At 43.9% G+C, this 16,225-nt stretch overlaps 1 protein-coding gene across 2 annotated transcripts in view; it reads right to left on the reverse strand.

Annotated features, from left to right (window-relative positions):
• Positions 1 to 3,437: 3,437 nt before the first annotated feature.
• The window catches only part of LOC115158140 (ceramide synthase 1), a 43,470-nt gene continuing 30,682 nt past the window's right edge, over positions 3,438 to 16,225 (reverse strand). The window contains exons 1-7 of one of the 2 annotated variants that reach the window (XM_029706726.1): positions 13,258 to 13,826; positions 12,776 to 12,935; positions 9,002 to 9,182; positions 8,417 to 8,578; positions 5,535 to 5,682; positions 5,076 to 5,233; positions 3,438 to 3,704 (exon numbers count right to left, since the gene is read on the reverse strand). In XM_029706726.1, the coding sequence (XP_029562586.1) occupies positions 3,662 to 3,704; positions 5,076 to 5,233; positions 5,535 to 5,682; positions 8,417 to 8,578; positions 9,002 to 9,182; positions 12,776 to 12,935; positions 13,258 to 13,281 (876 nt within the window). In that variant the 5' untranslated portion in view covers positions 13,282 to 13,826 and the 3' untranslated portion in view covers positions 3,438 to 3,661. Of the gene's footprint in view, positions 3,705 to 5,075; positions 5,234 to 5,534; positions 5,683 to 8,416; positions 8,579 to 9,001; positions 9,183 to 12,775; positions 12,936 to 13,257; positions 13,827 to 16,225 lie in introns of those variants that run through there. The other variant, XM_029706725.1, reaches the window with a different exon arrangement.

Genomic DNA, 16,225 nt, shown 5'->3' on the forward strand with positions numbered 1-16,225 from the left:
AATGACAGTGCAATTTGTAAGAAACACCTGTGGGGTGTAAGCCCTTCACATTCACCTCAACCTCCCTCTTTCTCCTCTAGCCACTCAGGTCTCAACCAGGCCTCTCATCAGAACACTTCTCGGTGCTAAAGATCAATATTTTTGGCACATTCTTAAAGCATTAAACTATCAAAGGAAATGCATAGAATAATACTTCTTCCGCAAAGGTGGAAGGTTTCATCCTGAACCGTGGATGGACTTTTTATATTCAATGCTGGTCAAAAAGAACAGTGAAATCTGCCTCAAAATTAAACTTCAAATGACTGACTGCTACTCTATAACCTATTACTTATTTTTTGGAGTGAATTTGCTGTGAGCAGTTTTACCTCACAAAGCCAATCAGGTTTTTGGTGTTTTTTTGGTCTGCGGTGGAGAGGACAGACCGGGAGAGAGCTGGGCCGAGGTGGAGGGAAAGTGAGCACGTCTTCGTGGACAGTACCATGGGAGAAATCAGGGCACCTCATCATTTGTACCAAACAATTAGCACACCCATACACAGGAAAAGGGGCACGACTAGATTACAAAAGTGTTCTCAGAAACAGCAGCGATTCAACAACAAAAAAAGTAGAATAATAATGACAATGTTTGAATGTAAAATCAAAAGCTATGTTATCCTGGGCACTTGGCACTAGTGGTAGCTGGGTACTGAAATACCACAACTATGAACACTACTACCTGGCCACATCTGTGGACTGTTCCAGCACAAGCATGCTGTTCATCATAACGAAAGAGCTTGAATTTGATCGTAAAGGACAGCACCCCCCTCTAAGTCACAGCAAAGAAAAACCTGGAGAGTCGCAGCACACCGGCACACACAACCAGGAGCACATTCAAATGCAAAGAGGATACCAAACCATTTGGACTGTGTGGTGGTGTCTGCTTGAATGACTTCACTTTTTTAAAGATGAGTTCTGCACATTGATAAAGGATACGATTATGTAGTTCTTTCTTCATTTGTGTTTTTAAAAAATGACTTCATAGCACATTCCAAAAGCCATTCCAGTGTCATGCATTCCTGAAAATCATATGTGCATATATGTTTTTTTACATTAGATTTTTATCTTCTTTTACACAAGGGCCCTTTGCTTTCTGTGAACTGCCAACATATTGGTTATCAAGATGAGTCAAATCCATTTCTTTAACGAAATCATAAGGTTGATGCTCAACCCAATCAATCGATTTCAGCTACAGTACCAGTCAAAAGTTTGGACACACCTACTCATTCAAAGGTTTTTTTTAATTTTTACTATTTTCTACATGGTAGAATAATAGAGAAGACATCAAAACTATGAAATAACACATGGAATCATGTAGTAACCAAAAAAGTGTTACTCAAAATATATTGAGATTCTTCGAAGTTGCTACCCTTTGATGACAGCTTTCCACACTCTTGGCATTCTCTCAACCAGCTTCACCTGGAATGCTTTTCCAACAGTCTTGAAGGAGTTCCCACATATGCTCGGCACTTGTTGGCTGCTTTTCCTTCAGTCTGCAGCCCAACTCATCCCAAACCATCTCAATTGGATTGAGGTCAAGTGATTGTGGAGGCCAGGTCATTTGATGCAGCACTTCATCACTCTCCTTCTTGCTCAAATAGCCCTTACACAGCCTGCAATTGTGTTGGGTCATTGTCCTGTTGAAAAACAAATGACAGTCCCACTAAGCACAAACCAGATGGGATGGTGTATCGCTGCAGAATGCTGCGGTAGCCATGCTGGTTAAGTGTCCCTTGAATTCTAAATAAATCAGACAGTGTCACCAGAAAAGCACCCCCATGCCATCACACCTCCTCCTCCATGCTTCACGATGAGAACCACACATGCAGAGATCATCCGTTCACCTATTCTGCGTCTTACAAAGACAGCGGTTGGAACCAAAAATCTCAAATTTGGACTCATCAGACCAAAGCACAGGCTAATGTCCATTGCTTGTGTTTCTTGGCCCAAGCAAGTCTCTTCTTATTGGTGTCCTTTGATGGTGGTTTCTTTGCAGCAATTAGACCATGAAAGCCTGATTCACACGGTCTCTGAACAGTTGATGTTGAGATGTGTCTGTTACTTGAACTCTGTGAAGCATTTATTTGGGCTGCAATTTCTGAGGCTGGTAACTCTAATGAACTTATCCTCTGCAGCAGAGGAAACTCTGGGTCTTCCTTTCCTGTGGCGGTCCTCATGAGCTCCAGTTTCATCATAGCGCTTAATGGTTATTAAAAACTGCATTTGAAGAAACTTTCAAAGTTCTTGAAATTTTCCAGATTGACAGACCATGTCAGTAATGATGGACTGTTGTTTCTCTTTGCTTATTTGAGCTGTTCTTGCCAAAATATGGACTTTGTCTTTTACCAAATAGGGCTATCTTCTATATATCACCCCTACCTTGTCACTGAATGGCTCAAACGCATTAAGAAGGAAAGAAATTCCACAAATGTACATTTAACAAGGCACACCTGTTAATTGAAATACATTCCAGGTGACTACCTCATGAAGCTGGTTGAGAGACTGCCAATAGTGTGCAAAACTGTCATCAAGGCAAAGGGTGGCTACTTTAAAGAATCTCAAATATAAAATATGTTTAACACCTTTTTGGTTACTACATGATTCCATATCTGTTTTTTCATAATTTTGATGTCTTCACTATGATTTTACAAAAAGAAAAAACCTGGAATGAGTAAGTGTGTCCAAACTTTTGACTGGTACTGTATATCAGCTGTCATTAACCAGCTATCAGCTTGTATGCCTTCATTTCAGTGCAACAACAGATGCTATAAAAACGGAAAATGTGACAATACATTTCCGATACAGGAATGCAAGCAATATTTCTTATGCATATTTATCGACGGCAAAAAAACTAACAAATAAAAAAGTTGAAAGGTTTATGTTTCCCTTAAAAATCTGAACACGAGTAATTCACATTTGCAAGACACATCAATACTACACTGACGTGGCTCTTCAAATAATGCAGGTCAGGCTGTGGTAACGTCTGTGTTCACTATCGACCTGTGCAATGATATGAAAATCAATACACGTTGGTAAAACAAAGCCATCCTATTACATGCTCTCTCGCACACCCGCGGTAGTGACATGATGCAATACTTCCCTTTAGTATTTTCGCCTTCACACCTGGAATAAGAGGAGGTAGAAACTAAAAACGCCACTACGCTTTTAAGAGGAATGCTCTTTAAAAAGACAGGTCTCTCTCTACTAGAGATGACCTTTGACATGGTTACTGTGTGAACGCTTTAGTCCTCTAACGTCTGCACGTTATCTAGTTTGTATAGGTCTAGACTAGAGGCCTAAACATCAGTAGCTCAACCTTGTCTGGCGAGTGTTTGTTAGAGCTAACACCAATTCTAAACGTCCTGGTAGGCTACACGAGAAAACATTCCCGAAACTCACACCTTTTTTTTTTTCTTCAAACGTAATGTTAATATAAGACATATGTCACCTGAAATAACATTCACAGTGATATAATAATAAAAAAAATATATAGAACACGATGAAAAAAAAAAACGAAATAAAAATGATCAATTGTTTTTTCATCCTTTTCGCGAGACCCCTAGAGTCACTTAGACCTAAGTCTGAAACAATCTAGGTCGTGCCAGGAGGTGGAACTAGAGAGGCCTTTATAGATGCTTCTCCTTGGTGATCCCGTTCTGCACGTGCTTCCTGTGAGAAGAAAGGAGAGGAGAGAAGGGAAAAAAAGGACCAACTGTCAGCCAGCGGAAAGGTGATCAGCTATTTATACGCATGGTAAAACCAAAAGGATATCACCGGTGTTCAAGGGCGCCAGATAAGGGCTGGGTCAGGCTGAAACCACATAATCACACATCAGTAAGTACAGCGCTTTGATCCTGTCTATCTGTATGTTACACAAGACAAGGCTACTTCGCTGCAGCTCTGAGGTCATACTGGGTGGTCTGACAGAGCACAGGTTACTGGGGTTACAAGAGGACTGGGAACAGATCCACGTATGCCACGCCATAGCAGAGGCACTTCCTCAAGGGGAGAGCTCATTGGAGCGTGGTGTGATATAAGATTTAACATGGGTGTGGTGGATGGGAATCTTCACAACCAGATAGCAATAAGGATGCCACCACCTCAGCCTCCAATCGGGCTTAGAGGAATATTAAGTAGAATCCCAAGAAGAAGAAAGAGGACAGCTACACCCAAGGATGTACCAGAACCACAATGTTCATCTTTGCATGGGGCTCGTTCATTACGAAAGAGGACGCTTTTTTTTCGACTGTAGTCTGCCATATTGATCACACATACTGTAGCCGGTTAGTTCAGATCTGCATGCACTGAAGGGCGTAGGGGTTGTTTGGAAAGGGTTTGTTTTAGGCATGAGGTTTACAGTGTGATGAATGGTTGTCTACACTCGAAAAGGGTTCTTCGCCTGTCCGCATAGGAAAACCCTTTGAAGAACAATTTTTGGTTCCAGGTAAAACCCTTTTGGAAGCCTTTTTCTAAGTATACACGTCGAGCTAGTCCAACAACCCGTACTTCCCCGAGCCTAGCCTCTTGCCCTTATATGTTGCAGAATCCAGATACGAAGGGACCGGAGCGAGGGGAAGAGATTAACGTATTATTTTTGGTTGGACCGGGCTGTAGTAAATAGTGGGATTAAGCAGTTGTTGTGAGGGCTGGCTCAGCAGAGGATTTTTGGCTTGGTGTGGTTTGCTTTGGTAAATCAGTAGGGATTAGGCATTGTGGTTTGGGATGGCTATGGACACACATGGGGTTCAATGAATTTTGAGCTGAGATACCCCAGCGTGAGTCATTTCATTTACTGAGTCATCTGAGGCCAAGGGGCCTTTCTCTCTTAATGTTTGCCTGACAAAAACCTTCTCTCTGGATGTTTTTGAAATGATCGTCACCTGGAGATGAAGTTTCTGTATAGTGTATGGTTGTAACATTACTTCAGTACGGTAAAACGTTCATGGTAATGTTTACTATAATACATACAATTTGGTGATTCACATACACTGGTTAAATGCAACGTGGTGAAGTAGTGTGTTTAACTTTGTGTCTCCTCACCCTTCAGCAGAGTTGTTGAGATGTCCTGCATCTTCACTCTGCAGCCGCTGCTGGGCCTTGAGCAGGGCTGCAGCTCCCTCCTCACCCTCGTACTCCCTCAGGTCTTTCACATCCTTCATCTGCCCCGTCAGGACCTTCGCTACAAACGCCACTATGAACTGTGGGCAGAGAGAAGGGGGGGGGGGGGGGGTCCGGGGTTAAAGAAGGGAGAGAGGTCTGATGTCACATAGTACAGTTTTGTTCTAATGCTTGTATCAACCCCTGACAGAGGCTAATAGGAACGAAGAAGACCAGGCAATGGTCATAGAACTGTCATGCCATTCATCTCTTGGGAACATGGATCTCTGAGTGATTACCCTCTCTGAATTAGATTAGGCTTGTTTAACCAAGCATCTGACAAATGAGCATCAGTACAGTGTGCGATCTGTGACCTGCTGCAGATGGAGGTCCAGTACTTGCCAAAAACCAGTAGATATTCATGCAGAGGAGTGTCAAGAGGAGGCTGTTGAAGAAGAAATAGAAGGGTATGTTTGGGACGGACTGGAGGCTGGACACACAGGTGGCGTACAGAACCTTCAGAGGGAACCAGTAGAGACGGAACCAAAACCTGCACAGAGGGGGGACACAGAGGAGCTGTATTACTCTGATGCTTTAGGGGACAAAGACTAGCATTGTCCAGGGCTTCAAACACCCTTGTGACCTCTCAGGACAGGTGTGTGTGTGTATGTGTGTGTGTGTGTCCCACATGAAAAAATACTATAGTCTGCTATGGTATACAGTGCATTCGGAAAGTAGTCAGACCCCTTGACTTTTTCCACATTTTGTTACAGCCTTATTCTAAAATTGATTATATTGTTTTTTCCTCAGTCATCAATCTACACACAATACCCCATAATGACAAAGCAAAAACAGGTTTAGAATTTTTTTGAAATGTATAAAAAAAAAAAAATTATACTGAAATATCACATTGACATAAGTATTCAGACCCTTTACTCAGAACTTTGTTGAAGCACCTTTGGCAGCGATTACAGCCTTGAGTCTTCTTGGGTATGATGCTACAAACTTGGCACACCTGATTTGGGGAGTTTCTCCCATTCTTCTCTGCAGATCCTCTCAAGCTCTGTCAGGTTGGATGGGGAGCGTCGCTGCAGAGCTATTTTCAGGTCTCTCCAGAGATGTTCGATCGGGTTCAAGTCTGGGCTTTGGCTGGGCCACTCAAGGACATTCAGAGAGTTGTCCCGAAGCCACTCCTGTGTTGTCTTGGCTGTGTGCTTAGGGCTGTTGTCCTGTTGAAAGGTGAACCTTCACCCCAGTCTGAGGTCCTGAGCAGGTTTTCATCCAGGATCTCTCTGTACTTTGCTCCGTTCATCTTTCCCTCGATCCTGATTAGTCTCCCAGTCCCTGCCGCTGAAAAACATCCCCACAGCATGATCCTGCCACCACGCTTCACTGTAGGAATGGTGGCAGGTTTTCACAAGACATGACGCTTGGCATTCAGGCCAAAGAGTTCAATCTTGGTTTCATTAGACAAGAAAATCTTGTTTATCATTTATCATGGCAAACTCTAAGCGGGCTGTCGTGCCTTTTACTGAGGAGTGGCTTCTGTCTGGCCCCTCTACCATAAAGGCCTGATTGGTGGAGTGCTGCAGCGATGGTTGTCCTTCTGGAAGGTTCTCCCATCTCCACAGAGGAACTCTGGAGCTCTATCGGTTCTTGATCACCTCCCTGACAAAGGCCCTTCTCCCCCAATTGCTCAGTTTGGTCGGGCAGCCAGCTCTAGGAAGAGCTGGCTGCCCGGTGGTTTGGTTGGTTCCAAACTTCTTCCATTTAAGAATGATGGAGGCCACTGTGTTCTTGGGGACCTTCAATGGGGCAGAAATGTTTTGGTGCCCTTCCCCAGATCTGTGCCTCGACACAATCCTGTCTCACAGCTCTACGGACAATCCTTTGAACTCATGGCTTGGTTTTTGCTTTGACATGCACTGTCAACTGTTGGACCTTATATAGTGTGTGCCTTTCCAAATCATGTCCAATCAATTGAATTGACTCCAATCAAGTTGTAGAAACATACTAAGGATGATCAACGGAAATGAAAATTTCGAGTCTCATAGCAAAGGGTCTGAATACCTATGTAAATAAGGCATTTCTGTTTAAAAGTTGTATACATTTGCAAACATTTCCACAAACCTGTGTTCACTTTGTCATTATGTGGTATTGTGTGTAGATTGATGAGGAAAAACATTAATTTAATCAATTTTAGAATACGGCTGTAATGTAACAAAATGTGGAAAAAGTCAAGGGTGTCACGTCCTGACCAGTAAAGGGCCTATTTGTTATTGTAGTTTGGTCAGGACGTGGCAGAGGGTATTTGTTGTACATGTTTTTGGTTATGTGTTTATATAGAGGGTTATTTTGTGTAGAGTGTTTCTACGTTTAGTGGTGTATCTATGTAGAAAGGGTATTTGATTTAAGTGGTTCGGGTTTATTAGATATGTAGTTATGTAAGATGGGGTGTTTGATTTAGGTGTTCCGGGTTGTTGGGTATGTTCTTGTATTGTATTTCTAGGGAGCTGGTCTAGTGTTGTATTTCTGTGTTGGCCTGGTGTGGCTCTCAATCAGGAACAGCTGTACATCGTTGTTGCTGATTGAGAGTCATACTTAGGTCGCCTGTTTTCACCTGTTAGTTTGTGGGAGATTGTGCTTGTTTAGCTGTGTGCCTGACAAGACTGTCCAGTTCGTTAGTGTTTTGTATACGTTTTTGTGTTTCCCTTCTTCACCAAATAAAAAGAAGATGAGTATATATTTTCCCACTGCGTCTTGGTCTCTAACCTACGACAACCGTGACAAAGGGGGTCTGAATACTTTCCGAATGCACCGTAAATACTATAGTATTCACTGTAGTGTTTTTGCAGACTGTATTTACTCTAGTATAGTGTACAATTTAAAGTGAACTTTATAGTATAAATACTGTAGTAAAATAAATGTGTAGTATATACTGTGGCACAAATTGCAATATGGGGGAGGGGAATGGGCAGGGTATATGAAAATGAAATACTGTATTATTTACTTTACTTAAAAAAGGGCTTTTACGGACTGTAGTGTTTTTGAGGAAATTACTGTAGTATTTTTTTTTTTTGCAGATAATTCTGTAGAATTTACTACAGTATACTACAAGCACTACACCTGATCCAGGGATACTACTGTGCGTAGTATAGGATTCTACAGTATACTACAGTTTACTATAGAATTCTATACTAAGTACTGTAGTATTCTCTAGTAAACTGTAGTATGTTTTCATGCATGCGTGTGTGCTTGTCTGCGTGTGTCTTCTCTCTCCTCACCAGGTGATGCTGAAGCTGACAGAGCCCATGTTGGACAAGATGTCGTGGACGAGGTAGTAGTCCCCTCCTCGGGTCTTGAAGTAGACGTTGAGCTTGGTGAACTCCAGCTGGATGTCATTGATGTCGTGGAGGAACAGCACCAGTAACCCAATGTTGTGGAATCTGAAAGGAGAGAGCAGTGGGGAGCACAACATCGGTACACAAACAATATTAGCCAAGAACACAGCTGTACGGTTAGCTAGACCATACAATGTGACAGCCAGGGGGTGAGACTTAGTCAATGACACAGACTGACTTTAAAACAAATACAGTTTGAAACAGAGGAACAGTCTAACGGTCATCAAAGAACACTGAAAACATGTTTCCAACATCAAATAACCTAGAGCCTTTTTACACTATGACAAATCACTGTTCTGATTCCACAAATTGACATAACATAAAAATAAACCTTAACCTACATCTATCATTTACAACTATTGCTACGTGGAAATGTATCCAGTATTCAATCCATTTTAGATTACACAGCATCACATTACGGCAGCGTTTCCCAAACTTGGGGCCACCAGGCAGGGTGTGGTGAGCTACCTGAAAGCGTAGGAGAAGGTGATGAGGGCCAGAGTGACAACGTGGTGCACCACCATGACGGTAGAATCCTTCCTCCAGTCATCCATGTAGACCGTGGCGTAGATGGAGTGTCCGTAGAAACTGCCCTGGATCAGGTAGGCGACGGCGATGTCCGTGGGCACCGTCATGCCACTCTTCCAGTCTGGAAGGGGGAGAAGACATAGAGAGCGAGAGAGAGCGAGAGACACTGAGGGTTAGAGGAGAGGCCTGGCGGAACTACATAGGAACCAATACACACATACTGTATACACACCAACATGTGCATGTTGACACACACGCACACTGACACACACTGACATGAATATGCACACTGGCACAGACAAAAACATGCTCGCTCACACACACAAACATGCATGCTGGCACAGACAAACACAATTAGCACACTGGCAAACATGTACACATACATATGCACCCACCCACCCATCGACACACCCATCGACACACACACACACCCACCCACACACCCACCCACCCATCGTCACACACACACACCCACACACCCACCGACACACCCACCCACCCATCGACACACCCACCCACCCACCCACCGACACACACACCCACCCACCCACCGACACACACACCCACCCATCAACACACACACCCACCCACCCACCCACCCATCGACACACACACCCACCCACCGACACACACACCCACCCACCCATCAACACACACACCCACCCACCCATCGATACACCCACCCACCCATCGACACACACACACACACACACACCCACAAGCATCAAGGCACAATCATAGAAGCAGGCATGTACACATTTGCACCTGAACACACACACCCTCTCTAGCTACATCCCATTTGGTTAACGACAATATAAAGAGAGGGAGCCAAATCCTCCATGTAAGGTAATCAAACAAGATAAAACGTTATTGACCTACAGCACCAGTCAAAAGTTTGGACACACCTACTCATTCAAGGATTTTTCTTTATTTTTTTTACTATTTTCTACATTGTAGAATAATAGTGAAGACATCAAAACTATGAATTAACACATATGGAATCATGTAGTAACCCAAAAAATGGTTCAACAAATCAAAATATATTTTATATTTGAGATTCTTCAAAGTAGCTAGCCTTTGCCTTGATGACAGCTTTGCACACTCTTGGCATTCTCTCAACCAGCTTAATTTTTTTTTGACAAGGTAGGGGTGGTATACAGAAGATAGCCCTATTTGGTAAATGACCATGTCCATATTATGGCAAGAACAGCTCAAATAAGCAAAGAGAAACAACAGGCCATCATTACTTTAAGACATGAAGGTCAGTCAATTCTGAAAATTTTGAGAACTTTGTAAGTTTCTTCAAGTGCGGTTGCAAAAACCATCAAGGGCTATGATGAAGCTGGCTCTCATGAGGACCGCCACAAGAAAGGAAGACCCAGAGTTACCTCTGCTGCAGAGGACAAGTTCATTAGAGTTAACCAGCTTCAGAAATTGTAGCCCAAATAAATGCTTCAGAGTTCAAGTAACAGACACATCTCAACATCAACTATTCAGAGGAGACTGCGTAAATCAGGCCTTCGTGGTCGAATTGCTGCAAAGAAACCACTACTAAAGAACATCAATAAGAAGAAGAAACTTGCTTGGGCCAAGAAACACAAGCAATGGACATTAGACCGATGGAAGTCTGTACTTTGGTCTGATGAGTCCAAATTTGAGTTTTTTGGTTCCAACTGCGCAGAGTAGGTCAACGGATGAACATCGCATGTGTGGTTCTCACCTTGAAGCATGGAGGAGGAGGTGTGATGGTGTGGGTGTGCTTTTCTGGTGACACTGTGATTTATTTAGAATTCAAGGCACACTTCACCAGCATAGCTACCGCAGCATTCTGCAGCGATACACCATTCCATCTGGTTTGCGCTTAATGGGACTGTCAGTTGTTTTTCAACAGGACAATGACCCAACACACCTCCAGGCTGTGTAAGGGCTATTTGACCTAGAAGGAGAGTGATGGAGTGCTGCATCAGATGACCTGGCATCCACAGTCACCCGACCTCAACCCAATTGAGATGGTTTGGGATGAGTTGACCCCGTAGAGTGAAGGAAAAGCAGCCAACAAATGCTCAGCATATGTGGGAACTCCTTCAAGACTGTTGGAAAATCATTCCAAGTGAAGCTGGTTGAGAGAATGCCAGGACTGTACAAAGCTGTCATCAAGGCAAAGGGTGGCTACTTTGAAGAATCACAAATATAAAATATATTTTGATTTGTTTAAAACTTTTTAGGTTACTACATGATTCCATATGTGTTATTTCATAGTTTTGATGTATTCACTATTATTCTACAATGTAGAAAATAGTAAAAATAAAGAAAAACCCTTGAATGAGAAGGTTTGTCCAAACTTTTGACTGGTGCTGTACATACAGTCTAACTGGTAGAAGTTTACAAGAAGTGTTTGTTTTTGGTTCTGCAGGGGGCAGCTGTTCTGTTTGGTTATACTAGGTGACTTCCAGAGGAATACCTGAGGTGGGAGCTGCAGGGGTGTCAGGTTTTCCAGGCAAGTGAGGACCAGGAGCCATCATCATCATCGCTCCCTTAAGGCCTTAAGGGTATTGTAAACGGAAACTTTTTCTCGGAACGTTTGCTGCAACTTTTGACTCCATGAGATGAGGTTACAGGCCGTAATGTTTATTGATCGGACGTTCCATCATTAAACATTGAAAACATGGTGTCAAGAGATATTAGAGTGCTACAGGAATAGGAGCCTCTCTCTCTCTCCCCCTTCCCCTCTCTCTCTCCCCCTTCCCCTCTCTCTCTCCCCCTTCCCCTCTCTCTCTCTCCCCCTTCCCCCCTCTCTCTCTCCCCCTTCCCCCCTCTCTCTCTCTCTCTCCCCCTTCCCCTCTCCCCCTCCCCCCTCTCTCTCTCCCCCTTCCCCTCTCTCTCCCCCTTCCCCTCTCTCTCTCCCCCTTCCCCTCGCTCTCTTTCTACAAGAGCTAAAGCCTCGCTCTCTCGGAGAACTAAAAGCACAGCCACATTAGCCTGAGCAGGTTGAGTGACTACTCTCAATGTGCGTGACAGCTATTAGAAAAGTGGAGGGCCTTTTAAAGAACAACTGATCGCCTCAATCGAGGAAAGGGAGATTGAAACGAACCCAAGCACCGACTGACACCTGAAAGTCTGATGGAATTGGAAGGAAGGAATGCCATAAATGATAGATAAAAGAATGAAGGCGGATTGTTCAGGGTAATGGTTAGAGAGTAGACACGCCATGTGGTCAGTTCAGACACAAAATGCAAATATAAAATACAAATGTGGCTTCTATTTGAATACTTGTAAAAGAAGCATCTGGAGGGTTCTATAGGACAATGCTTTGGTTACAGTTCCTTTAGCATTAGTTCTTGAGTTTGCTATCGTTGCTTAACTGGAGTTATTAGTAGAAGAAGGGAAGTAACTTGGAAGAGTGCAGACCTCCTCTTTTTCTCTTCTTAAATAACCCCCCGAGGAATCTTTGGGGCCAGGCTTTGAAGGTTTAAATGCTTTAGTTACAGATGCTTTTGTTTTTAAGTTATTATAGCTGAATAACTGCAGTTATTAGTATAAAAAGAGGCAGGTTAAAAGATCACTTTGAAGAAAGCAGACCTATGCTTGTGTTGTCATTGCTTTAACTGTAGTTATTAGTAGAAAAAGAGAGTACTGACTATTTTAGGTCTACCTAACAATACATCAAGTGCACAGCTTCTTTTTATTAACTTTGTTTCATGTACTACATCTTACCATAGAATACGGAGGGCGGGTCGTGGAAGAAGGTGTAGTTGGTGAAGAAGAGCAGGTAGGTGCTGTAGGACCAGGACATGGTGTAGAAGACCAGCTTCCACGCGCTCTCTGGCATCTTGGCAGTATCTTTGGGGTGGAGACGACACCATTGTGCAAACGGCTGCAACACACAATCACAGGACACTTGGCTATTGTTCAAGTGTGTGAGTGGGGACACTCCGCTTTCAGATAACACTCAATGTAATGTTATGTATGTATTGGTGTTATACATTATGTGTGCACGTTGATAAAGTAAATGGGGCTGTTTTGCTGCCGTGAATCACATGGTGGGTGCAAACACATCATTTGGCAGAAATGTCGTGTGCAAATCACCCCATGTCTATTTATGGCTTGTTAAACAAACAGAAAATACAGGAAGTCAGCGAGATTCTTCCTGAAGTGCTGTGTGTTTGTGTGTGTCTGTCTGTCTGTGAACTGATAACCTCTTCTTCAGAGAAGAGGCCCATTCCCCGAGAGCCACGCCGTAGCTTAACAGTAACCCCTCTCTCCCCCCTTCCTCCCTGTGTCCTGATAAACCAGAGGAACCCTAGCCGCTGGGCTCAAAGACGATCCGTTGGCCGCCGTGCCGGATGAGAAACCAAACCCCCGCTCCTTATCTTTCCCCATGACAGAAGAGCTGTGCCTCTCTAGGCGACCAGCCGGCCCATGCCGAGCACACCTCCGGCTCCAGTGTAACCAGAGATAAAAAAATGAAAGGGGTCCATTTGCTGATACATCTCAATCACTTGTCACTAGTTAGCAGCTGGCCCAGGAACAGGCCTTGGTCCTCCATCGTGCCAGTGTGCTTAGTGCAGCAAGGAGGGACTAGTTCTCTTTCTATCTTTCTCCATTCCCTCTATTTCCGATGTCCCAGATTTGCAGGGACAGTGACGAGCTGGAAAGAGAAAGAAAGAGAGAGACAGAGCGAGCGAGCGAGCGAGAACGAAAGAGGAAGACCGAGAGAGGTCCTATGTGATCACGTTGCCAGAGCGACACACTGCGTCACGTGACCTATATCCTCACCCCTGATAGGCCCGCACAGCATGTGTTTAGTGAGTCATGTATGCCGCAGACAGCAGGATATCCCCTGCCTCCACATCCCTCCCTCCTCCTCCCCCCACCCCATGCCTGCAACATTTATTTAAAGAGGCCCACTGTCAGTGCAGTCACCCCCCTCCTCAAACCCACCAGTCGTCTACTCCACTGCGAGCCTGTCTGCTCCGATGCTAGTGTGACTGCCACACAATCAGGCCTTATCATCACCCCATACCACACAGACCAGAGCGAGTCAGGTGCTTTTAACACACAGCATGGCTGTTGCATAGTCGAGCACATACACTATATATACAAAAGTATGTGGACACCCCTTCAAACGAGTGGATTCGGCTATTTCATCCACACCCATTGCTGACAGGTGTATAAAATCGAGCACACAGCCATGCAATCTCCATAGACAAATATTGGCTGTAGAATGGCCTTACTGAAGAGCTCAGTGACATTCAACGTGGCACCGTCAGAGGATGCCACCTTTCCAACAGGTCAGTTCGTCAAATTTCTGCCCTGCTAGAGCTGCCCCGGTCGACTGTAAGTGCTGTTATTGTGATGTGGAAACGTCAAGGAGCAACAACGGCTCAGCCGCAAAGTGGTAGGCCACACAAGCTCACAGAACGGGACAGCCGAGTGCTGAAGCGCGTAGTGCGTAACAATCGTCTGTCCTCGGTTGCAACACTCATTACTGAGTTCCAAACTGCCTTTGGAAGAAACGTCAGCACAATAACTGTTCGCCAGGAGCTTCATAAAAACGGGCTTCCAAGGCCGAGCAGCAGCACACAAGCCTAAGATTACCATGCGCAATGCCAAGCGTCGGCCGGAATGGTGTTATGCTCGCCACCATTGGACTCTGGAGCAGTGGAAACACATTCTCTACAGTCATAAATCACACTTCACCATCTGGCAGTCCGATGGACGAATCTGGGTTTGGCGGATGCCAGGAGAACGCTACCTGCACGAATGCAGTGTCAACTGTAAAGTTTGGAGGGGGAAGAATAATGGTCTGGGGTTGTTTTTCATGGTTCGTGCTAGGGCCCTTAGTTCCAGTGAAGGGAAGTCTTAATGCAACAGCATACAATGATATTCTGAACGAAATACACAGAAAAAGGAAAAAAAGGAAAAAATCCAAAATTGATGAAGGATGATGATGATTATAAAGACTACATACACTAAATGTTTGAGGACAGGGTTTTGTTCTTTCTGGATTTCATTAGAATGACGATCGCAAAGAAAGGGACCGGCAACAACTCTATAATCCCACCTATTGAATCCTGCAAGATACTGTTCTTAACTATACAACTACCTTTTTTGGTAGCTGAGGCAACAGTTCGGGAAAGGACCTTTCCTGTTTCAGCACGACAATGCCCCTGTGCACAAAGCGAGGTCCATACAGAAATTGTTTGTCGAGATCGGTGTGGAAGAACTTCACTGGCCTGCACAGAGTCCTGACCTCAACTCCATCGAACACCTTTGGGATGAATTGGAATGGCGACTGCAGGCCTAATCGCCCAACATCAGTACCCGACCTCAATAATGCTTGTGGCTGAATGGAAGCAAGTCCCTGCAGCAATGTTCCAACATCTAGTGGAAATCCTTCCCAGAAGAGTGGAGGCTTTTATAGCAGCAAAGGGGGGGACCAACTCCATATTAATGCCCATGATTTTGGAATGATATGTTCGAAGAGCAGGTGTCCACATACTTTTGGTCATGTAGTGTATTCCATTACAAAGGACACACTTAAACACAAAAATGTAAACGTAACTATTAAGCCCACATACCCATTAAGCCCACTTCCATCTTTGGATTTAACTAATTAATCTGGTTGTTACATCCATAACAGTTCTGGGGCGGCAGGGTAGCCTAGTGGATAGAGCATTGAACTAGTAACCGAAAGGATGCAAGATCGAATCCCTGAGCTGAATCTGTCATTCTGCCCCTGAACAAGGCAGGTAACCCACTGTTTCTAGGCCGTCATTGAAAATAAGAATTCGTTTTTAACTGGCTTGCCTAATTAAATAAAGGTAAAATAAATAAAACATGTTTTGATTCTATTATTGTTATTGACAATTCTGTGTAAGTTCCCACTAGTGGCCAATTTCAAATCTGCAAAAAAAAACATTTCATTTTTAGTACCTTCTCAGATAAGTAATTATACTTTCTGTAAAATTAAGAGATTAATGTGCTGATATATGCACATGATAACTTACTTTGTGGGGATTAATTGCTATTTCTTACCAATGGAAAATATGAGTTTTTCATGCTAGCAGTCGTGCCTGGATGTCAGTCACACAGTAGCATCATAACTTGGTGATAATAGATTTCAGGCATTCACAGCTTACATTTCTAAATGCATTTAGTCTT

The sequence above is a fragment of the Salmo trutta genome, chromosome 22 (assembly GCF_901001165.1).
Source record: "Salmo trutta chromosome 22, fSalTru1.1, whole genome shotgun sequence".
In the NCBI taxonomy this organism is placed as follows: Eukaryota; Metazoa; Chordata; class Actinopteri; order Salmoniformes; family Salmonidae; genus Salmo; species Salmo trutta.